Source organism: Gossypium hirsutum, chromosome D01, assembly GCF_007990345.1.
Source record: "Gossypium hirsutum isolate 1008001.06 chromosome D01, Gossypium_hirsutum_v2.1, whole genome shotgun sequence".
In the NCBI taxonomy this organism is placed as follows: Eukaryota; Viridiplantae; Streptophyta; class Magnoliopsida; order Malvales; family Malvaceae; genus Gossypium; species Gossypium hirsutum.
Genome location: NC_053437.1, coordinates 1,591,763 through 1,613,637, shown reverse-complemented (window position 1 = coordinate 1,613,637; position 21,875 = coordinate 1,591,763). Strand labels below are relative to the sequence as shown.

General features: G+C 35.2%; 5 protein-coding genes across 13 annotated transcripts; 2 read left to right on the top strand and 3 right to left on the bottom strand.

Moving 5' to 3' along the window:
* Positions 1–586: 586 nt before the first annotated feature.
* LOC107933107 (protein MEI2-like 4) lies at positions 587–6,584 on the top strand. Of its 7 annotated transcripts, none has more exons than XM_041086678.1 (15): positions 587–753; positions 888–933; positions 1,660–1,989; positions 2,067–2,473; positions 2,590–2,748; positions 3,353–3,469; positions 3,554–3,705; positions 3,887–3,981; positions 4,062–4,424; positions 4,557–4,862; positions 4,979–5,198; positions 5,284–5,368; positions 5,630–5,698; positions 5,795–5,974; positions 6,064–6,584. In XM_041086678.1, exons 1-15 carry the CDS (start codon positions 694–696, stop codon positions 6,187–6,189), a joined length of 2,715 nt encoding a protein of 904 aa, XP_040942612.1. In that variant the 5' UTR covers positions 587–693; the 3' UTR covers positions 6,190–6,584. The 7 variants fall into 7 exon arrangements, with proteins under 7 accessions (XP_040942612.1, XP_040942609.1, XP_040942610.1 ...); XM_041086675.1 differs by having other exon boundaries at positions 4,557–4,874; XM_041086676.1 differs by having other exon boundaries at positions 4,053–4,424.
* Positions 6,585–7,455: 871 nt separating this feature from the next.
* Positions 7,456–10,816, top strand: LOC107933029 (uncharacterized). Of its 2 annotated transcripts, none has more exons than XM_016865174.2 (2): positions 7,456–7,866; positions 10,607–10,816. In XM_016865174.2, the coding sequence occupies exons 1-2, from the start codon at positions 7,612–7,614 to the stop codon at positions 10,607–10,609; spliced, it is 258 nt and encodes an 85-aa protein (XP_016720663.1). In that variant the 5' UTR covers positions 7,456–7,611; the 3' UTR covers positions 10,610–10,816. The 2 variants fall into 2 exon arrangements, with proteins under 2 accessions (XP_016720663.1, XP_016720662.1); XM_016865173.2 differs by having other exon boundaries at positions 7,467–7,866; positions 8,630–10,816.
* LOC107933030 (phosphatidylinositol/phosphatidylcholine transfer protein SFH8) lies at positions 8,582–10,578 on the bottom strand. 2 transcript variants are annotated; one of them, XM_016865175.2, is made up of 3 exons: positions 10,323–10,578; positions 9,983–10,241; positions 8,582–8,994 (listed from the first exon to the last, which is right to left on the bottom strand). In XM_016865175.2, exons 1-3 carry the CDS (start codon positions 10,515–10,517, stop codon positions 8,954–8,956), a joined length of 495 nt encoding a protein of 164 aa, XP_016720664.1. In that variant the 5' UTR covers positions 10,518–10,578; the 3' UTR covers positions 8,582–8,953. The 2 variants fall into 2 exon arrangements, with proteins under 2 accessions (XP_016720664.1, XP_040942607.1); XM_041086673.1 differs by having other exon boundaries at positions 10,329–10,517.
* Positions 10,817–12,582: 1,766 nt separating the features above from the next.
* Positions 12,583–14,955, bottom strand: LOC107933122 (mediator-associated protein 2). Its single transcript, XM_016865273.2, has 4 exons — positions 14,602–14,955; positions 14,409–14,487; positions 14,199–14,282; positions 12,583–13,187 (listed from the first exon to the last, which is right to left on the bottom strand). Exons 1-4 carry the CDS (start codon positions 14,725–14,727, stop codon positions 12,799–12,801), a joined length of 678 nt encoding a protein of 225 aa, XP_016720762.1. The 5' UTR covers positions 14,728–14,955; the 3' UTR covers positions 12,583–12,798.
* Positions 14,956–16,212: 1,257 nt separating this feature from the next.
* On the bottom strand, positions 16,213–21,421 carry LOC107933084 (uncharacterized). The gene is made up of 4 exons (XM_016865234.2): positions 20,013–21,421; positions 18,433–19,004; positions 18,118–18,337; positions 16,213–17,731 (listed from the first exon to the last, which is right to left on the bottom strand). Exons 1-4 carry the CDS (start codon positions 21,279–21,281, stop codon positions 16,382–16,384), a joined length of 3,411 nt encoding a protein of 1,136 aa, XP_016720723.2. The 5' UTR covers positions 21,282–21,421; the 3' UTR covers positions 16,213–16,381.
* Positions 21,422–21,875: the final 454 nt, after the last annotated feature.

Genomic DNA, 21,875 nt, shown 5'->3' with positions numbered 1-21,875 from the left:
TCACTCAAAACCTTTGTTTTTTCATTATTAGCTTGAGCATTGAATCTTTAGTAATCTTCTTAGCTCTGGGTGTTTTTTTTTTTAAAATTCAATACCCTTTTCTCCAATTATCTCGTTCTTGACCTTTCTAGCCAGATTTTGCTGAAAATTATTGATTTTCCATTGGATTTATAATCTTTTTTCATTTTTATTTTAATACCCTTTACTCTAATTACCTTGTTTTTAAACTTTCTAGCTTTACTTTGCTGGAAAATTCTTAGTTTTTCGTTGTTCAATTTCACATAATCTAAGCTATTAACCTAATGGTTTCTATAATTTTAACACTATAACATATAAAAAACAAAAGAATTTAACATTATTCTGGGTTTTGAATTTTTTTGGTAGGTGAATGAAATATGTTTCTTCTTCCGTTGTAATCTTTTAACATTAAATGCCATATTTCAATAATAATTGCAGAGCCATGCCTTTTTATCTTTTTATCTTTTATCACATTATATCTCTCTGCTTTTTTCCCCTTTTATATTTACTTTTTAAAAATCGTTTGCCTTGTTGAAATAAGGTTTTTTTTTTTTTTGCCGTGCAGGTTTTATTCTTCTTTTGGAGGGAAAATTCTTTCGCGTGAGGGGAATGATTTTGTGAAATATTTTGGGTTTATTTTGAAGAATATTTTCTTGGTTTTTTCTTTTCATCATCATGCCGTCTGAAACAATGGACTTTCAGACTTTCTCTGATGATATACTTTTTCCCACTGGGGTACAAATTTTCCCGGCATTCAATCACTCCTTTTTAAATTTTTTTTTCCTAAATTCTGCAAGCAATTTTGATCTAGTATGTATATGTATTTATATATTTGTGTTCTAATTCTGAAAGTTGCTGTATTGTGGCAGCGGCAGGTTGGGTTTTGGAAGTCTGACCCCATGCTTGAGCAGCGAGGTTAGTATCAAAAACAATTGTTTGGTATTGTATATATAGTTGAAGTGAGGCCGACTGCAGAGAAGTTTTTGAATTGTCTTCTGTTCGGAGTTGATGGATCCCTCAATGGGTTGGTATTGTCCTTGGGTTAATCTGAGGTTTTGTTTGTTGACTCTAACGAGAGCTTGAGTGTTGGAGACAGGGTTCACAGAACGGGAGCGTCTTGTTGGATCAGGACATGTGTGGCACATGGCCACCTACCAATGGGACATGTAGGCGGCGGTAGGTGGCCGTGTGCACACACAGTCTAATCTCTTGCTCTGTGAACTCACGTCCTAGGTGGTCTTTTCAGGCACCCCGGCTCTAACCCAAGGACAATGCTGACTTGTTGAGGGGTTTGTCGGCTTTGGATGGATGGCCCTTCAAAGATTTCTCCAGAAAGAGTCGGCCTTCCATATATATAGGAAGATAGTTTTAATTGGGAGTTGAACTATGTTTTGATCTTTTTTTTTTAATGGGAAATTGGTTTATTTTTCTAAGTAAACATGTTTTATGATCCTTTTGTTCATCCTAAACTACTATATTTTTCATAAATTTTCATTTGATCTTATGTTTTAGGATCCTTATATTCCAGGAAAAACATTTGATCTTATGTTCATCCCTTATATTTCAGAAATTTTCGTTGCTATAGTATATTTTTTGTCTTTATCAAGAACTGAAAGCTTTCCTTCTTTTCTTTTCCACTAGCAGCATGCAAGAAACCGATCACTTCAACCATGGAGAAAATCATGCCTGTGGAAAGTCAGGTTACACGATATCTAGAGCATACCGAGTCTTTCACCAAGCAAAATCGGGAAGCAAATCTAAGCGTAGATAGCCGTACGGTGGGAGCAGAAAGAGTATCGAATCAATCACTAAAGTTGTTGAAACCTGTTAGCCAAGGTCTAGGAACAACATTGAGTTTTGGTGGAGAGAATGGATTTCATTCTGATGAAGGAAACAAAGTTAATACTGTGACTTCCCTGTCTGAGAACAGTCTATTCTCGAGCTCATTTTCGGAGTTCTTCACTCGGAAATGTAAGTCTTTTGCCCTCTCATTGATTAGTGATACGTTTTTTTAGATAACTAGCTTCTTATGTTCATTGTTTTTGCAGTGAGATTATCTTCAAACAATGCTCTGTATGGAAATTCGATTGATACTGTTGCCTCAGACTATGAGGAAGAGGAACCATTGGAGTCACTTGAAGAACTTGAGGCTCAAACCATTGGAAACCTTCTACCTGATGACGATGACTTGTTTTCGGGAGTGACTGAAGGACTTGATTCTATTGTCCAACCAAATGGTACAGAGGATGCAGAAGAGTTAGATGTTTTTAGCAGTATTGGAGGGATGGATTTAGGAGATGATGGTCCCGGTGTTCGAAAAAATTACGAGTTCCCTGAGAAAAGTCACCCGGGGTTATTGAATGGTTCAGTAGCAGGAGAACATCCTTCTAGAACACTGTTTGTGAGAAACATAAACAGTAATGTTGAAGATTCTGAATTAAAGGCTGTTTTCGAGGTTAGCATTTGTTAGATAATGATGGTTATTTTCTTTTCGGGTTTTTCTTTTTGGGTGTGAGTTCATCTTACTTGAACACTTAACTTTGTTGCAACTTCCATATGTTGAATGTGCAGCTATATGGTGAAATTCGCGCTCTTGACTCGGCTTGCAAGCATCGTGGTTTTGTTATGATCTCGTATTTTGATATTAGAGCAGCACAAAAGGCAATTGAAGCACTCCAAGATAGACCATTGAGGTCCAGGAAACTCGACATTCATTACTCGATTCCAAAGGTTAGCTTACCGATTGCAATATTTCCGAATTCCCGATTGTTTGTTGCTTTGCAGTTGGAATCAAAATATTGTTATCATGTTATGGTTCATATTGTATTTGTGTATATATTACCAAGATTTTGGTAAGAGTACCATGAAAGCCCCTTTACTAGGAGTTGGATTGCATTTTTCTCCTCTACTCAAAAAATGTGCAAATTAGTCCTTGTCTATTAGATAAAAGAACAAACTGGTCTTTCTGTTAAAAATTTCATCTAGTGTTAAAAATGTCATCCAGTTTTGCTGTTAAAAACTGGTCTTTGTATATCAACATGAGGTATACGTGGCATTTCACCTGTCACTGTCTGATTTTTTGTTAGTCGTGCCTGTTTTTTAACAGTACAAATGGATGGAATTTTCAATAGAAATGACTAGTTTGCTTTTTGATCTAACGTTAGAGACTAATTTGCCAATTTTTTGAGAAGAGGGGGCAAAATGTAATTTAACCCTTAGTACAAGGGCCTTCATGGTACTTTTACCCAAAATTTCCGATAGCCTCGTGTTGCTGTACTATTGAAGTTTAAATGCTGTAGTTTGATTCTTTTTGTTGCTGGCTATGTTATATTAGGACAATCCTTTGGAGAACGAAGAAAATCAAGGCACTCTAGTTGTGTTTAACCTTAATTCAACTGTTTCAAATGATGAAATTCGTTGCATATTTGGTGCTTACGGAGAAATCAAAGAGGTGAATTAGGGGTTAATTTTTTTCCTTTCTTCTTAGTTAAAAGGTTGATAGGCCACTGATTTATTCTTGTTCTTTGTACTGCAGATCTATGAAACACCGAAAAAAAGTCAACACAAATTCATTGAGTTTTATGATGTCAGAGCTTCCGAGGCTGCTCTTCATGCATTGAACAAGACTGAAATTGCTGGGAATCTCGTTGAGATTCAGCTTAGCTATCCTGAGAGTTTGAGAAGATGGTATTGCCTAAGCTCCTTGACTCGTCTTTTTCATTTTGCATATTCTGTCACTTTCTTGAGTCATGCTATCTATTAGATTGTTTGGAAACCCGAGAATGCTTTTTTGTTACCGATTTTGGTGGTAGATAAATGGTTACTTATTTATGTATTTCAATACTCCCTCTCGTTTTTTTGCTTGCAGTTCAGTGCAACAGGTTCCTTCAGCAGGAAAGGATGAATGCTACCCTTACGAGCATGCATATAGTCCCTCTAATGATGCAAATTTGGCATTTTCCGGTATGGTTGTTTCCTCCTAGATTTCCTAACAATTAAACTTTGTATCTATGTTCTCATCGAAGGTATTCTAGTGACTGCAGTTGGGGCAAACTCGTCAAACAACATGGATATTGGAACTAGGTCGGGGTTGAACTCTGCTATAAAAGCCCCATTTTTGGAACCAACTGTTCATCATGGTATCTCTACTGGTGTTTCTAACAGTTTAACCTCCATGGTTAGAGCGGGATCAATTGGCAATCAATCTGTCATTGCTGAGTCGGATCACTTGCAAATGAAATTTGACATCCAAGGTGCTCCAGCTTTTTATCCTTATTCGCTACCGGAGTATCAAAACGGTTTAAGTAGAGCTATTCATTCAAGTTCCAAACCACTGGAAATAATCGATAATAAGTCGTTTTCCTTAGTTAGCTCAACGGGGCACTCATTTGAATACCGTAATGCAGGTAAGGATGGTCAATTTTTTTTCTTCTTGCTTATAGGCAATAGTTAATCTGAGTTTTCTGAACTGTCTTTAGCAAGATCTTGTTCATTGATACTTACGAAATTCAAAATATTGGTTTTTGTTGAGTTTCTAGGTTTTCCATCTGCCGGAAACGGGAGCCACCTTCCTGGACGTCATTGTTCGTGGAGTAACTCTTATCACCCCGAGCCTCCAAGTATGATGTGGCCTAACTCACCTTCCATGGTTAATGGAATTTATGCTGCTCGTCCCTCGGCACAGCTTCATGGACTTCCTACGGCTCACACGCTGAACACTGGTGTACCCGTAATTAACTACCATGTTGGATCGGCACCAACTGTTAATCCATCTCTTTGGGACCGGCGACATGCTTATGGAGGCGAATCTCCCAAGGCTTCTAGTTTTCATCTGGGTTCTCTTGGTAGTATGAGAGGTTCTAGCAACTTTCCACATTCTAAGGAGCTCAAATCATGTAATATCTTTCCTTATGTTGGTGAAAATTGTATCAAACTAACATTGTCTCAAAAAAAAATGTAGGACTGCAATTGCTTCACTCCAGGTCCCCATTATATAACGGAAGAGAGAACATCTTTCCGATTACGAAATCAGCTGGTTCTCCCCATGAACATGCTAGAAGCCGGAGGAATGAGGGCAGTATTAATGGGGCTGACAAGAAGCAGTACGAGCTTGATATCGAACGTATAATACGAGGGGAAGACAAGCGGACAACACTCATGTTGAAGAACATTCCTAACAAGTGCGTGGCTCCAGACTTCGGTTCTCTTAGATACTATATGGTTTCACTGATCGATACTAATTTTGACCGTCAATTGTAACTGCAGGTACACCTCGAAGATGCTTTTGGCTGCAATTGATGAACGCAGTGGAGGAACATATGATTTTGTTTATTTGCCGATCGATTTCAAGGCAAGTTTCTCATTGTCTGGAATATTATAGGTAAAAGTATCATGGAGGTTATTTGAATTTGGAGTTGGATTGCGTTTTGCCGTTTTTACTCAAATACTGGGCAAATTAGTCATTGTATATTAGGACGAATTTGCCTAACTTTTGAGTAAATGAGGCAAAATGCAATCTGACTCTTACCACAGGGGCTTCCATGATACGTCTATTAAATTGTTATTCTTTTATCCAAAGCATATATTTATTTGACCGTCTGTACTGTTGCAGAATAAATGCAATGTGGGATATGCATTTATAAACATGATCGAACCGAGCCAAGTCATTACGTTTTATCAGGTTTGTTTTCCGAAATTTTCGAGTCATTGGGGTATATTCGGAGAAAAAAAAGAGAACCCATTACGTTAAAAAGCTAAAAGAGTCGAATTCTGGTAGGCATTCAATGGGAAAAAATGGGAGAAATTCAACAGCGAGAAGGTGGCTTCGCTTGCGTATGCTCGTATACAAGGGAAAGCAGCCCTTATTGCACATTTTCAGAACTCGAGCTTGATGAACGAAGACAAGAGATGCCGACCTATACTCTTTAACACCGACGGCCCTAATGCCGGTGATCAGGTATGTTGCTTTGATTTCTTGCATAACAAGGTATCCTTAAGCTCGGAAAAGCTCTCACACAAGTCTGTTTCCCTCCTTTTTCATTGCAGGTGCCGTTTCCGGTAAGGGTTAATGTTCGAACTAGATCTGGAAAAGCAGCTCGTTCCTCTAACAATGAGGAGAATAATCCAGAAAGCCCTTCAAATTCGGAAAACGAAGCGAATTCATCTAACTGAGAAACTTTCAAAGTGAGTCAGGTTAACAAAACCGATTTTCCTTTCGATTGGCACTAACCTTTTTCGTAAAACCGCATCCATCCAAGATCAGGTGAAACTTAAAGTGAACCTAAATTTTGGTTGACACAAAAAAAGTAAATTATAAAAAACAAATAGAATGTATATCCTATCATTCATGGCATTGAAAAAAAGATAAAACTTTTGTTGCTCTTTCTTATTAACATTTTTTTAAAGCTTTTTTAGATCCCAATCTGCAAATTGCTGGGGAAGTCAAGGACTTGAAAAGTTGTTTAAATTTTACTAAAGAGTGTGTGTGTATTGTGAATCCAAATTCTTTTGAGTTTCCATTTGTGTACCTTTCTGTTTGATCAATGAAAATTTATCATTATTATTTATTGCTGATGAGCATTTTTTCAGGGTTAAAATATGCCATAGCTCTCTATACTTTTCATAAATTTGGAATTCAGTCCTTGTACTTTTATTTTTAAGAATTAGTATCTTTATATTTTAGATTTCAAAATCAGGTCCAATTGTTAACACTTAACACTATTAATTTTTTTATTGAATTTGTTGGTGCGATTTTTTGAAATTAAAAAAAAAAATTCAATTTGTATCCATGTAATTAAAAGAAATGATGTTGTAATGAATTTAAATTTAACAAAATTTTAATGGTTAAACTTGAATTTTAAAATTTAAAAAATAGGACTAAATTTTAAATTTACGAAGAGTACAGTGGCTTATAGCATATTTTAACTTTTTTTTAGGGTAAACTATACAATCAGCCACCCAACTATTACTATACTTCTATTTTGGTCACCAAACTATAAAAATTTTCAATTTCGTCATTAACATTTTAGATTGGTTCTGTTTTGGCTATTTTTCGTTAAATGGTTAACGTGGCTTTTCTGTAATTAGTATAATAACACGTATTCTATTAATTTTATCTTAATTTTAAATAATTTAATGAATTTAACCCTCTAAATTTATAAATTTGATTTTTAAACACATATAATTAAACTAAAACTCGACCCAAAATAGAGCTGACTGACTATACCATGAACACCTTTGATTCGAGCCATTGAAACCAATCCAGATCATATTGAAATTTTCAGACCAAACAAATAACCCAATTCTTAAATAAATCTAGTCCAAACTCGGTGAGATCGAGTCACCGAATTGAGGCTCAATGGGCTTCCAACAAACATTGATTTCATCATATGTTAAAACAAAAAAAGGAAGACAAGGCTAAAAAGTGTTCTTTTCGGCCATCTCAACTCAACACGTTTATCAATAGGAAAATATCTGATAGAATCAAAATTATCTGATCCAAATAAAATGACAAAGTATCAAAGATTGTCTAGATTAATCCACGTTATAAGCCACTGAAAACTCAAAAAAGAATCGAGCAAAATCCTCTTAGTTATGGCGTCTCGAGTATTATCGACCACTTCATTAACTCCCCTTTGTTCTTCCACTACATTTAACAAACCCAAAATTAAGCCTTCCACGAACCAAGCAAAGCCATTTCTTTTCTCATCATCATCGTCCTCGTTGGGTTTTAGAAATGGGAAGATAAAGTGCAATGCCGTGAGTGAAAGCTCTCAGGGTTCTATCGATAGGACGGTTTATCAAGGCGCTTTTGGTCCATGGACTATTGATCCTGAAGATGTACGAGAGGTAATGAATTTTGATTTTCAATACCCTTTTTGCTCTTGATAAGTTTTTCTTGAGTAATTTGTGAAAATTTTTCTGGGAATTTGAATGGGAGAAATCAATTCGATACCCTTTTGCTTTTGCTGTATTTCCTTTAGTAATTTGTGAAAATTTTCTGGGAATTTGCAAGAGGGGACCAAATTTGATATCCGTTTGCTTTTGCTGTATTTCCTTAGTTCTCTGTGAATTTTTTCTGGGAATTTGCATGAGGGAAAACAATTTTTGATTCCCTTTTGCTCTTGCTGTATTTGCTTGAGTAATTTGTGAAAATTTTCTGGGAAATCGCTTGAGGGAAAACTAGTTTGTGCCCTTTTTGTTCTTGCTGTATTTCCTTGAGTAATTTGTGAAAATTTTCTTGGAATTTGCATGAAGGGAAACCAATTCTGATACCCTTTTGCTCTTTCTATATTTCCTTTGAGTGAATCTGTGAAAATTTTCTGAGAATTTTCAAGAGGAAAAACCAATGATGTTTAAACCGGACAGGGTATCGGTCCGAAAAAAGGCATTAGACCGGTTCACTCGGGAATCGGTACTCACCGGTTGAACCTGAATTTTTTTTGAATTTTTTAATAATTTATTTAATCAAACTATAAAGAACAGTCGGACTAGGGACTAGTGAACTGGTGGCATGACTGATTCAACCAGCCATCAGGTTCTGAAATCCTTGGGAAAAACACAATTTTGATGAACCCTTTGAGCTGAAATATATATATATATTTATTGGCAGGTTCTTTTATACAGATCAGGATTAGTAACTGCTGCTTCATCCTTTGTAATTGCTTCATCAGCTGCATTTTTGCCTGATAACTTTACATTGAAAGAAATTATTGAAAACAACCTTAATTTGATCTACCTGATCGGTGCTGGTGGACTAGGGCTATCCTTGTACTTGATCCACATCTATATAACCGAGCTTAAACGCACCCTTCAAGCTTTTTGGGCACTCGGTGTTTTTGATACCAATATATGGTCCCACGTACATGGAAAAATGTTTTTTTTGAAAAAATTGAACATATTCATATCGAAAACTCACAAAAGTAGGTCAAGCTAGTTACCTGGCACAAATTTTCTCTAAACCATAGACAACAAAGCCTGCAAAAGAAAATAAAAATAAGCCATTAGCTTAACATTTAGGAGAAGACAAATGCAAAACCCAGTGACCCAAATTCTTTCTTTGGCTCAATTCTCCGATTCAAGTTAAATAAATGCTTTCATCATAAATTGACCCCTAAACTATTCTCCAATTTCAGGATTAATCCTTACAAAGAAATTTATCGAAAGAGATATCTAAACTATCAATTTTGTTCCACTAACAATCATAAGAATCACGGATGCCATACAATGTCCAATTCCTTTTTCTAATAAAACGAGACAAAATTGACCATTTAAGCACAAAAGGAGACAAAACGAGAATTGGAAATAGTTTAAGGGTCAATTTTGTTAGACATACAACTCGTTGGTTCATCTAACGAGCTGCCAATCTTGCGAGATGCCCCGCAAGTTACAGTCAACCACTAGAACAAGATCCCGCTGACCCGTAGCAATGTTGAGTACATATTACGGGGACTACACCCTTAACAGGAATAGGGTTATCCGTACACCATATTTATCCATTGTGTTACCATGACAATCTATACTTAAAATGATGTATAGATCAACCAAGCTCTCTCTTCCAAGACTTTCTCTGCTTCTCTCTCCCTCAACACTCAATATTCTCAACTCAACTATCTTTTCCTTCTTCTACACTAACTACAGGGGCAAAACCCTAAATTTTTGAAAATTTTCATTCTACATTTTAAATTTTTTTTAAAATTTTTAACTAAACTCTTCCAAGTTTTTTAAAAATTCTCATTATGCTCCTAAAATTTTAAAAAAAAAAAGTTTAGTTAGGCCCCCAACACTTACCCCCCAGATCCCACACTGTCTAACTACATCCTACTACACTCCACCTATAGATGAACCGACCACCATAATCTCAACCTTGTATCAACATATTTACTACTAAAACCAAAAATAAAACACACAAAAATTACAAAAAATGTATTGAAAAAAAGAAGAAGAAAAAGAAGCATAAACATACGTTTAACCTCTTCAAGGTTCCCTTTAGTAGGCTTATGTCTACCACCAAAAGCAACGACAATAGGTCGACCTTGTTTATCAACTCCTTGCATACAAAGCTTATTATCAGCCAATTGATTTGAAATCTCCGATTCAGATACGAATCCTTTAGGCAAGAACGTTCTTCTCCAACTCAAATACTTCAATAACATGGTGTTTGCTTTCTCTATATCCAAATCACGAGCTCTCAGGAATCTCCGTATCATAAAATCATCCACTTCCTTAAAAAAAATGAAAAAGAAATTCAAGTAAAAATGAAAACCCAAAGTCAAGAAAAGCTGAAAAATGAACCAAATGAGTACCTTAACTGATGGGTCATCTCTCTCTGCAAGTGCTCTCATGATACCAATTTTGCTTCGGATTATTTCATCGCCTATCTCGATTTTTTCTTTTTCTTCTTCTTGTTGTTGAGCTTGTTGGCTATGGTTTTCACAGTCTTTGAATTCCATTTCCTCTTCTTCTTCTTGGGTTTGTTTTAATTTCTTTTCTTTGTCCATTTTTGGGTTTCTTTTTTTTGTTTAAAATTTCTCGTGGAAACTGGGATTTTCTTCCTGTGTGACACAATATTTTGATGGGAAACAAACAGTGAAGAAAAGCACACAGAGAGAAGGAGACAAAGAGGAAAGTTGTTGAAAAAACTAAAGGCGTTATTAAATGGTGGCAAAGAGGCTAGCTTTGCTGCTCTCTCACCTAATTCAAATGTTAAATGTGTGATTTTTTATTGCTTGTTATTCGATTTATTAGGTTACCTTAATTAACTTTGACTACTACCGAATGAATCATAATTCAACTCGCATTAATATTGTTGTAAATATAAGAGCACGTAAATTTAAGTACATTAAAGCGCATTACCCTTATATTTATGGGTTTAGAAGGGCTATATATAATTCTAGGCATTGTATCAAAAAGAACAAATATGATCCGTACCTATAATAACATTGTTCAAAAAAATTTTACTCGATCCAATTTCAAAATCTATAAATAAAGCAAATAAGTATGAAATAAAATATAAATAGAGCCTAAAATTTTAAATAAAATAACTCGACAAAAAATATAAGATTCGGGTTTGATGTTAAATTTAATTTTATTAATATTTGATTGAAATAAATTAATTTAGTTTAATATTTTTTTAAAATAATTATAGATTTTTAATTAACTTAAGTATCGAGATGTGTCTTTATTCTTAATTTTCTTTTCTATAAATTGTAAATTAATTTAAGTAACGGAATGTGTCTGGAAACATAAATTTTGAAGTCCCATAGCATTAAAAAAAAGACCGCCGCCCAACCAACCAGATCCAGATCTCCATTCAATCAATAGTGCTTTTCCTAAGTAAGTGAAATTTCTGGCACCTTGACTGTATGGGCCATTATCAATGTTTTAGAAAGAGGAGAAAACCAATATTTAGTCCTTAAACTTAATGTTTCTTTTCAAGTTGGTCTTAAAAGTTCGATTTCTTTAAAATATGATGACATAATATTTTAAGATTGTATCGCATCGTCACTTGAAAATCTTAAAATACACATACAAACATTTAAAATTTTTAAAAATTCAGGTAAGAGCCACACTGCCACTACACATCATCATACATAAACAAAATCCAAATTGAAGAAATTGTAGAATTCCAAAATTAAGAGATCAAAGTTGTGGACATTATCTTTGTGTAATAGAACCACATTTTGCAGAGTTTTTTCCATGTTCGGCACATATTTTGACCTGCTAAATATTAACTTCGTCGTAGATTACATTCGTCCGAGAGACAATGATATCTACTAGGCACTAAAATACGATATAAAAAATAGACATTTTTGTGCGATAAAATGCAATATTTCTTTTAAGTGGCCCTTAATATTTTATATACATTTTACTTATCTGTTGATTTGCTACTTACCCCCCAAAAATAAATGGGGCTGTCATTGATGCTTACTTAGATGACCTTGACCTTGAGGCATCTTCAAGGATATTCCTTCAAATTAAAGGGGCGTGACAAGAAAAGTAAAAGGTTCTAATTGTAAATTAATCCAACTATATCCCAACGTTCAAATTAGCCCTTAAACCAAGAAAATGTATAACAGCTACAAGAATCTATCACGAGTCAGATTCACATTAGATACTTTATTTTTGGGATAAACTAGAAAAAAAACAATTAATAATTTAACATAATTGAATAATTAAGTGAGCATTTTGTAACTTTCATAATTGAGCGATCAAAAAAGTAATTTATTAATAGTTGGATGACCATCTTGTAAGTTTTCGTAGTTAGGTGACTAAAAATTATTTTAGTCATAGTTGGGTGACTACTAGTGTAGTTTACCCAAAAATAAAACATAAAAAAGAAGTATGTCAAGATGCTTTTTTTATGTACTTTCCTTGCAATATAACCTTGCTTAGAAAACCAACATTAAATGTCACAAATAAATCCCTCCTAATGACTAAGAGAAAACCAAATTGTAAGCAAAGTTTCATTGTTTACTTCAAAATGATGCCCAAAGATCATGTGACACCATAGAAAGAAAATAACTTCAAAAATAATTTATAATGGATGCTATTGCACTGAAAATCGACAACGAAAAGATCGAAACAATAGAATAATAACTGTAACATCGCGACATCGATACCATGAGTAAATCAGCAAATGATATTTTCAATCGAAAGCAGATAAGTGCAATAAAGCAACTGTGATGAACTTAATGTCGAGATATTGGCATATCTAAAGGCAAAAAGAAGAGAATGAAAATAGGCAAAAAGACAAGACAATGAGGGAGAATGTTGAATACCTTACTCATCGTTTTTTACTTTCTTCTTCGATTTACTTTTGTGAGAATGCTCTGAGGACCCTGAAATTGGATTTGTCTCATGACTGTGTGTGGGCTGGTTCATGGATCCCGTAGATTCATGATCATGCTTTCTTTTTGAAGGCTTAGATTGTTCATTGATTCCAGAGACAGTACTTTTATGTTGACTACCATGTGTGCTGACAGTGCGCCCCATAGAATGTGAACCTTTCCGCCCTTTACTTTGCATTGGACTTGAAAAAGGATTGGAAGAATCAGTCATTAAAGTTCCGGAGGATCTCTGATGCAACAGCTTCTTGTCGGAACTGAGCTTTTCGTATTCGTCGGGACTCATATAATGTACAAGGGAAACTCGTCGTGAAATCTTCCCAACTATCAAGAAAGAAATAGGTAACAAGGAAGTGAATATGTTCACAAATATAGAAATAAATTCGAACGAGTTAATCACAACCACAGAACCACACTACAACCAAAATTAACAACACTAGTGATGAATATTAAATCGCACCCAACCAAATTCCTCAAATTTCAAAAGTACCAATGAAGATAAACAGACCTATGTGGTAAAGGGTTTATTTGTGAAACCGAGCAAAGGACAGGTGACAAATAGCAAAGAAAAATGAAATATGAACATGTACAAGATCAATGCATGAAATCTGTAATGCCAACCATTAACAAACCCAAGGCCTCAAGTTACATAAAGAAACATTCCGAAATATTAACAGCATCGGAAAAAAGATCAAAATCAATCACCTAGATGTCTAACAAGGTCTTGATACATTAAGAAACCAGTTTGATAGCTAATAATAGTGCGAAAAGTTCATCGATCCTAACATGAATACCAGAGCCTCAAAATCAAAACATAGAATCCTATTCAAAGGACACACAAATCCAGTTAAGTGTCTAGATGATACAGAAACATAAAAAACAAAAAACCAAATTACAACAGATAAATATAAGCAAACATCATTGCTTTTTAAGGACCACGCAAACTTTCATTCTTCAACTTTTGAATTTGTTTCACCGACAGTATATATCCATGTAACTAATGATTTCGAACTTCAAAAAAGAAATAGAAAGTAACCAATGCGGGCACTAACAGACGTATATGAATACCAGAGTGGTTTCATCAGAGTCTAGAAATCAAATCCGAGTATCCAATTCAAAAGACAAACAAATAAAGTGTCTAGACGATACAGAAACATAAAAGAACAAATAACCAAATTACGAACTAGAAATATGAACAAAAATCATTGCATTTGGAGCTCCATGCAACAGTTCGTTCTTCAATTCTAAAAGGAATTTGATTCACCGGCAATATATATCCGTGTAACTAATGAAACCGATAGCAGGCACTAAAACAAAAAAAGCAAAACTTAATACCGATTTTAGACTCCGATTCGGAAGATAAGATAACTGTAGCATCTGGCCCTTGAGAAGCAGGGCTAACAAAATCATAAGTTTTTCCTGCAATATTTAACCAATTTGTAAACAAATCAAAACTAGCTTTCATATAAAAAACATCAATGTAAAATTACAGCTCAGATCCAGCCTTAACAAAAAAAAACACTAATATTCAAACAGATAATCTACCAGTAGAATCCGTAAAACAGCCCAATTTTCCATCAGGACCGAGCTGAAGCGTAACTACTTGGTCATTAATTTCAGGATGCTGCAAACAAACATAAAAAAATAAAAATAAAAAAACACAAACTTAAGTTCAAGTTAATAAAAAAGAGAGCATAAACAAAGCGTAAAGGAATTAAAAAAAAATTGAATGATTTACTTGATGAATAGGCCATTGAATAAGGAAAAGCTCCGTGGAACCTGATACTGTGAAATCGACGAGTTGTTGTGATGAATTTTCTTCGAATTCAGGTGGAGGCCTGTAGATGTTTTGTTCAGAATCCATATTTTGAGTTCAAATCAACACTCTAAATTCAAAAAAAAAATATTTATTGTTTTATTTCAATAATAATAACAATTATACGGAAATATCGAAGCAATTGAAAGGGAAGGGAGTGGCGGGTTAGGGTTTAGGGTTTCCAAAGAGGGAAGGGAGGGAGTTTTAGGAGGAAAGAGAGTAAAGAAAATGATGAATTTTATAGCCCTTAAAAATCTGACGGTTCAGAATTTCTGTTTGTCAGATTAATTTTTTAAATTTGGGTCCGACTTCAAAATAAATTTATTTTTTTATTTAAAAATATATTTTTGAAGCCTTGTATTTTATTCCCACCTTCATATTTATTAGAAGGGACTTCGAGTCTAGACAGGTGACCCAACCAACATTATTCGATTGCCTATTCATTGTTGTTGTGTAAATAAAATATTTTAATATAATTTTATATCCATAATATTTTTTATTTTATAATAGCTTTTTATATAATTTTATTTTCATATTATGAGAATGGCATGTACTAGACTTCTGTTTTTTTTTATCTTGATTTAGTAAATAATATAAATATAAATTTAAAGACTAAAAGAAGTGGTAATTTAAATTGATGACTAAGATATACTTTTTTTTAATTAGAGGATAAAAAATTATTATACCAAAATATTATTAAAAACATAATAATAACTCAATAATATCAATTTTATTTAATTTGAACCTACTTCAACTCTCCTCTTAACCTTGATGACGTTAAACCTAATAAAATCCATTGAGACACGAAACGAGTGTGATTTAACCATTTCTTTTTAACATAATTCCAACAACTTTTTTGTTTTCCATATCCCTAAAAGTACACTATATTCGCTTTATTTAAAAAATAAGTAAATTAATCTTTATAGTTTAGATTGAAAAACAAATTGACTCGTGTTAAAATTTTATCCTTATATGTCAGAATGAGGCACATGTAGCTGTTTGATTATTCTATCAGCAATGCCAATTTTTAACCGTAAAAATAAATAAAATTTTCAATGAAAATGATTAGTTTACTCTTTGATTTAATAAACAAAGACTAATTTAACCATTTTTCAAATAAAAGAAGCAAAATACAATTTCACTCTTAATTAAGGACCTCCATGATGCTTTTACATATATATCTTCATAATTATATGTAAAAAATGAAATACAACTATTAAAAATAATTAATAATATTAAAATTTATATTCATATATAAAAAGAGTTACACACATGTAACAGAAACATATTTATGCATAATATTATTAAAAAGTTAAATTTAAGCTATTTATACACACACCATTACCAATCCACTTAAACAAACTCCCAAATTTGAGTCTGAAAAAACATAATACCCAAAAGACATAAATTATCAAAAAATCAACACATAAACAAACAGAAAAATGATACACCCACCGACACGACACTGGATACTCTAAACTAACGAGTTAATGATTCTCTCCATATAAATTATTAGCCGTAAAACATTGAAAATGTCAAAAGGATTCTGGCATTTCAAGAGCATAGAATAAAAATCCCAAAGAGAGTGAATTTGAACTTACAAACACACCCCCTCAAATTTCTAAGACACCTCTCACCTGAAAATTGCCAAAAAACATATTGTACAAACAAAACAAAGAAAAACAGAGACATCTATTTTTGACTAAATATATTTCATTCCTGAGATGTATTGCTGTCTAGATATTATGTACTGCGCCACCGAATAAATTATTCCTAACAATCCCAACACCCTAATCTTAACCAAATCCGATATTACGATCGGCGGCAGGTTGAGTGGTAGTGTTAGGAGTGGTGTTGAATCTGTCGTCTTTGAGTAAGTCCATACGAATCGGTTGAATAAGATGTGGCTTGGGAATGTTAGGATGAGGAGGGCTAGGTTTTTTACTGCAAAAAACCAACCAGGACCCCCAATGTCGATGCCCCACCCGGCATTTCCGTGCCAGACATCTTCCCATATGCTGTATACTGAGGCCAAGACTAAATAGATTGATATGGTGACTGTAACAGGGAAATACCTCTGTTTGTCCCCGAATCCAGCGACGAAATCTGAGTCCTGGTTGAGAAGTAGTAATATAGGAGCTAAGAAGAATATTGCCTGATTTGAGCCGCCGGTGAGATTAACATTTAGAATCAGGCATATAGCAAAGCACATTACGGTAGCGACATTACCGACCGCGGGCATCCATGCCCCTTCAGCAGCCATACGTTTAATTGTGAAGGATGAGACGGAAGAGGCGCGGCGTTGTTGCATGAACCTCATTCGGGGAGGGAAACCAACAGAATTACTTTGACCAGATTGATTGTGTCTAATTGCACCCTTGTCGAAAGACTTTTCCCGTATAAGTGAGGCAAGTTCATATTTTATTTCCAAAGCTATAAGCATAAAGATTGCTGCATACAGACCGAGAAGAGATGTCCTGGCCCCCTCAACAGCCAGTAGAGTTGTAAGCTTCCTGTCTTCCTCTCTGGTGTCACCAAATTCGTTTTCCGCAAGGAAGCTTTTAATTCTCACTTGACCTTCTAATAGGTAAGTCACGGGAAATAGAGCCACAAGGAGAGCAAACACCCATGGTAGGAGCTTTGTACTGGATGCCGATGGAAAATGGGTGAAGACCACAAAAAAAGATGCACAAACCATGGTTACTACAATGAGGGCATGAAGGACAGCAGCCTGCAGGAAAAACTCAGCAGATATGTAAACACCGAGAGCAATACCCATGGCAATGGCATAGAAAGCTCTCAACTCTACAATGTACTTAATGGGTATGACAGATGTTGCAGCAGCTAAAGTGAGAAGAATTGCCAATATAAGTAACCAAGAGGGCCAAGTTGGTTTCGATGCCATAAAGCCATATATGGAAATATCATCAGCAGATTGGCGTGCAGCTCTGATTATCTCGGATCGGTAGGTCCATGATAATGGAATTGGTGGTTGCATTAGGATAAACAGGAGACCTGTTGCCACCACCAACACAATGCATCTCTTTGCAGACTGCATAAACAGGAATGGAATATAATCAATGTACTAATATTTTACGCGAAGAAACAAAATGCTGTCACACATCATTTAAAAACAACCATGAATTCTTATTCATGTTCAAGAATCATCAAGCCTTAAATCAACTATGATATTCAACTCAACAAGATGAAGGCATATATATCAGACAATTTAATTTCTTTTCTAGCTCAATTCTTAATTAGAAGCTCGTTCTTTCAGAGCAAGAGGAGAGAAGGTATTTGTAGCATGTTTGAACGTCAAAAAAACTCCTTTCCTAATCAAAAGAAAACAAGAAATGTTTTTTTGATGGAAAATATATAAGGAAATTTAATGGCAAATAACTTTTAAAAATGTGGAAAAGCAACAAAATGTGTCCATACCATGACATGAGAGAAATGCAGAGCAACAATGGGTACACAAGCCAATCCAGTCAAAAGGATACAAAATCCTAGAAGTAAACCATCAGATGGTGGTCTACCGTTCCACCATTGTAATGCTTCAAAAATTGTTTCACGGCAAAACCAGACTGATAATGCAACCACAGTAGCATGTGCATATCCTTGCCAGGCTTTCATCTTTGATGCTGTTCTCGACTTATCCCTTCAAAGTTCACAAAGATAGGGGGAAAATAAATCATTGCTTTCATCTGAATTAAGAATTAAAGAGAGAATGAGAGAAATATATCAGGAGCCTACCTGTAAAGAAGCAATGGTGGTGAAATAGCCAATAAAAGGATAGCTGACACCCACACAACAGATTTTGATGTAAGAAACAACATAGAGAGCTTTGAGGAATAAAGACAAGTCAAAATCCAAACTGCCTTGGGTCCAATTCGATGATCCACAGATAGTCGCCGCACAAGTGCAAAGCCAATTATTGTCGTCAGGATGACCATGTAGCTTGGATACATCACATCATCATCCAATCCGTAATAGTATATGCTTGAGTAACTGAAGAACCGATTCTCAATGTGGCATAGTAGCAATGCATGGCAGATCAAACCAACTTCAGTCAAAAAATGAAGTTTTGACGGAAGAAGTGCTAAACCAGGAATAGCAATGGCTAGAACAACATCCGCAACAATAAGTTTACAAAAGGATTTCAGCGACATGCCTGCCAACCATATGTTTAAATCCCAGAAATTATGCATCACAAACCACATAACCATCAAGCTCCCAAGCACAACGAAGGCAAAATACGATGTAAGGCTCTTCTTTGTAAAGAAACGAGCCAAGTAAAAGCCAGCAACTGAAGGCAATGGAATAAACTGCAAAATAAAGTAGAAACCACTAAAATTTCTGAACACTAAAAAATAAGAGTTCCTTTCTTTTTCCGTTCTATCTCTTGATAAAATTCATTATATAACAATACAAGCTAAGAAGAGCAATCACTAGCAAGAGATCTGAATGTTTGTAATAAATACAGCATGCAATACTATATGGCAGAATATATTTTGAAAAGCAAAATAGTTCTATTAATACATGAAATTCAAAAACGAACTCAAAAAAAAGATCCCAAAGCATAGCCAATTCTGGTATCACTAGCAAGAGATCTGAATGTTTGTAATAAATACAGCATGCAACACTATATGGCAGAATATATTTTGAAAAGCAAAATAGTTCTATTAATACATGAAATTCAAAAACGAACTCAAAAAAAAGATCCCAAAGCATAGCCAATTCTGGTATCCCACACCTTTCAAATGACTAATTTGACTAATGAGGATAAAACAATCAGGTGACAAGATAGCTCATCCTAGGCATTTGTCAAGCATCCTTAAATCATATACAACTCGTTAACATATGCACATGCTCTTGGCAACTATACCCAAAAAAGCAGCCAACTTGATCTTCAATATCAGCTATTTTTCCTCAAAATTAATGAAACAATAACCAAGATCCAAGGAGTAAACTACTTTAGAGCCAAATCCAAGCTACCAAAATTCAGTGCGATTCACTCAAGCCTTGGAACCCACTAGAATGAGTACTCACTAACTTTGAACTACATTATCTTCTCATGCAAGATAAAGTTCTACAATAGAGTTTCGAAATTCTACTTTCCACATGCAAGTGCACACACACAGCATACCACATTAATTTCATAATGTTATTTCTCAGCTTGCCATGCTAGTCTAAGTACAATTTAGGAGATAACATAAAAAGTTAAACATGACCAGCGGGCAAAACAAGTCAATAATGAATACTCAAAATATCATGATTGTGCATAGAACAGTCATCAAATTAACTCATTTAAGGTGACAAAGAAATAGACATACCAGTATTGGAAATCCAACCACAATTGCTCCAGCAGCACTGACAACAACAGCCAAAGAAGTGAAGGCCAAAGAGCTAAACGCATCAGATACCATTCCCAGCGCATAAAAACCAGCTCCAGCAGCCCCTCCAAGCATGGTAGTGGTAACAAGAAGATAATTTAGTGGTGGCGGCACCTGAATGTACCTCCCAAACGAACGAAACACAACTCTAATCTCAAGGCAAATCACAACAACAATCAATGCAATTGCACCATTGACCAACTGTATGCTACGCAACTGAAGGGGATTTTTCGTGACCCACCACAATGCTCCTCTTGTTGAAGCATACAATTGGAATAAGAAAGGAATAAAGAAAAGAAGCAGCAAATCACTGATGGAAGCAGCAGACGAAAACATCACCGAGTAATGTGAAGCGATATGGAAAACCAGAGGAAAAAACAATAAATTCAAAGTATGGAGACAACTCTCAAGTGGACCAAGAATCAAATTATCATCAGGAACTTCCCCACCATGGTACTTCACTTCTTGCTTGGTTTTAAAAGAAGAAACTCTAGGAATCGCGAAAACCCAATAGAAAACACAATTGAAAGCCATTAGATAGTAAGAAGCATTATTCATACCAACAGCAGAAACAGTCGCCCAAGTAAAGATCGAAGAAGCAGCGAAAGGTACACAAGCAAAGAGAAGCCGTTCCAAAGCCAAAACAATAGTGGGGTTTTCAATCTGAATCCACTTAAACTGAAGCGAAGCCCAGGCGCCAATAAGGAAATTCGTTTCCGCACAAAGAAAAGCCGCGAGGATCGAAAGAGGAATCGAACTCAACGAGTAGTAAAGCGAAGCGCTAAAGAAGAAAGCGATCTGGGCAGCGATTAAAGAGAACCAAACACCAAAGAAAGCTCCGGATTTGAAATTAAGCGAATCGACGATGTAAGCGATCATAAGACCTAACGTTAAGGTGGCAACGACAGGGGTTCCACCGAGGTCGAGAAGGAAAGCGGCACATGGGACGAGAGCGATCGCTAAACGAGCGTTATGAGCGAATGAAGAAGGGGAAAATCGAGAGTTCTTGAGGGATCGGGAAGAAGAAGAAGAAGAAGAAGAGGAAAGGGAAGGGAAACTGGATTTGAATTTGGAGTTTGTAGGGTTAGGGTCAGGATCGTCGGAGGAATGAACGGAAGAAGCGTTGGTGAAGGAAGTGAAAGAAGGGGCGCTAATCGACGATGAGATGTAAGGGCGGAAGGAGCGGGGTTGAAGCTCCTGCGGCATCATTTTCGCCGGAAATTCGTAGGGGAAGAAAGGGGGATAAATCTGAGTAGGGACTTGTATTAAAGAGTGGGTTAAGGGCGGACTGTAAGAAATAAGGGGAAGAAGAAAAGGGAAGGGAAGGAACGAAGATAGTCAAGTCGGGTCGGGTAGAAAGATTTCGAATTTATTTACTCTAAATCCTAGATCAGATCGGATTCGAATCTATTTGGATTTTTTGGGGGTTTATTAGTAGATTGATCCCTAAACAATATCGATCTTTAAAAGCTTTTCTTTTTCAAGCATGGTCCTTAAACTATCATTTTTCTCACATTTTACCAAAAAGTGTAGGCTTAATATATTATTTAATACTTAAGTTTGGCTTTCAATAATCACTTTGATACCTGATTTTTTTTCAATTTGATACTTGAAGTTTTTTTTCCCAGTTGGTACCTAAGTTTGGCTTCTATATTCAATTTGATACTTGAGTTTTTTTTTGTCTCAATTAAGTACTCATATTTTTTTACTAGAGTACATTTATTAAATATTCATTAAGCCACACGATATTGTTTGGTTTGAATACCAAATTGAACCTTTGAACCAAATTTAGGTACCAAATAG

Excerpts from the sequence above, each read along its gene's own strand:
- LOC107933030 (XM_016865175.2), bottom strand. The coding sequence starts at position 10,517 with ATGGACAAAGAAAAGAAATTAAAACAAACCCAAGAAGAAGAAGAGGAA. Across the intron at positions 10,242-10,322 it reads GAGATGACCCATCAGTTAAG|GAAGTGGATGATTTTATGAT; the intron begins GTACTCATTTGG and ends ATTTTTTTTAAG. Across the intron at positions 8,995-9,982 it reads GAACCTTGAAGAGGTTAAAC|GCTTTGTTGTCTATGGTTTA; the intron begins GTATGTTTATGC and ends TTTCTTTTGCAG.
- LOC107933029 (XM_016865173.2), top strand. The coding sequence starts at position 7,612 with ATGGCGTCTCGAGTATTATCGACCACTTCATTAACTCCCCTTTGTTCT. Across the intron at positions 7,867-8,629 it reads ATCCTGAAGATGTACGAGAG|GTTCTTTTATACAGATCAGG; the intron begins GTAATGAATTTT and ends ATTTATTGGCAG.
- LOC107933084 (XM_016865234.2), bottom strand. The coding sequence starts at position 21,281 with ATGATGCCGCAGGAGCTTCAACCCCGCTCCTTCCGCCCTTACATCTCA. Across the intron at positions 18,338-18,432 it reads CCACCATTGCTTCTTTACAG|GGATAAGTCGAGAACAGCAT; the intron begins GTAGGCTCCTGA and ends TGAACTTTGAAG. Across the intron at positions 17,732-18,117 it reads TGCATTTCTCTCATGTCATG|TCTGCAAAGAGATGCATTGT; the intron begins GTATGGACACAT and ends CTGTTTATGCAG.
- LOC107933107 (XM_041086674.1), top strand. The coding sequence starts at position 694 with ATGCCGTCTGAAACAATGGACTTTCAGACTTTCTCTGATGATATACTT. Across the intron at positions 3,470-3,553 it reads CTTACGGAGAAATCAAAGAG|ATCTATGAAACACCGAAAAA; the intron begins GTGAATTAGGGG and ends TTTGTACTGCAG. Across the intron at positions 4,425-4,556 it reads ATTTGAATACCGTAATGCAG|GTTTTCCATCTGCCGGAAAC; the intron begins GTAAGGATGGTC and ends TTGAGTTTCTAG.
- LOC107933122 (XM_016865273.2), bottom strand. The coding sequence starts at position 14,727 with ATGGATTCTGAACAAAACATCTACAGGCCTCCACCTGAATTCGAAGAA. Across the intron at positions 14,488-14,601 it reads TTCAATGGCCTATTCATCAA|CATCCTGAAATTAATGACCA; the intron begins GTAAATCATTCA and ends GTTTGTTTGCAG. Across the intron at positions 14,283-14,408 it reads CTGTTTTACGGATTCTACTG|GAAAAACTTATGATTTTGTT; the intron begins GTAGATTATCTG and ends TAAATATTGCAG.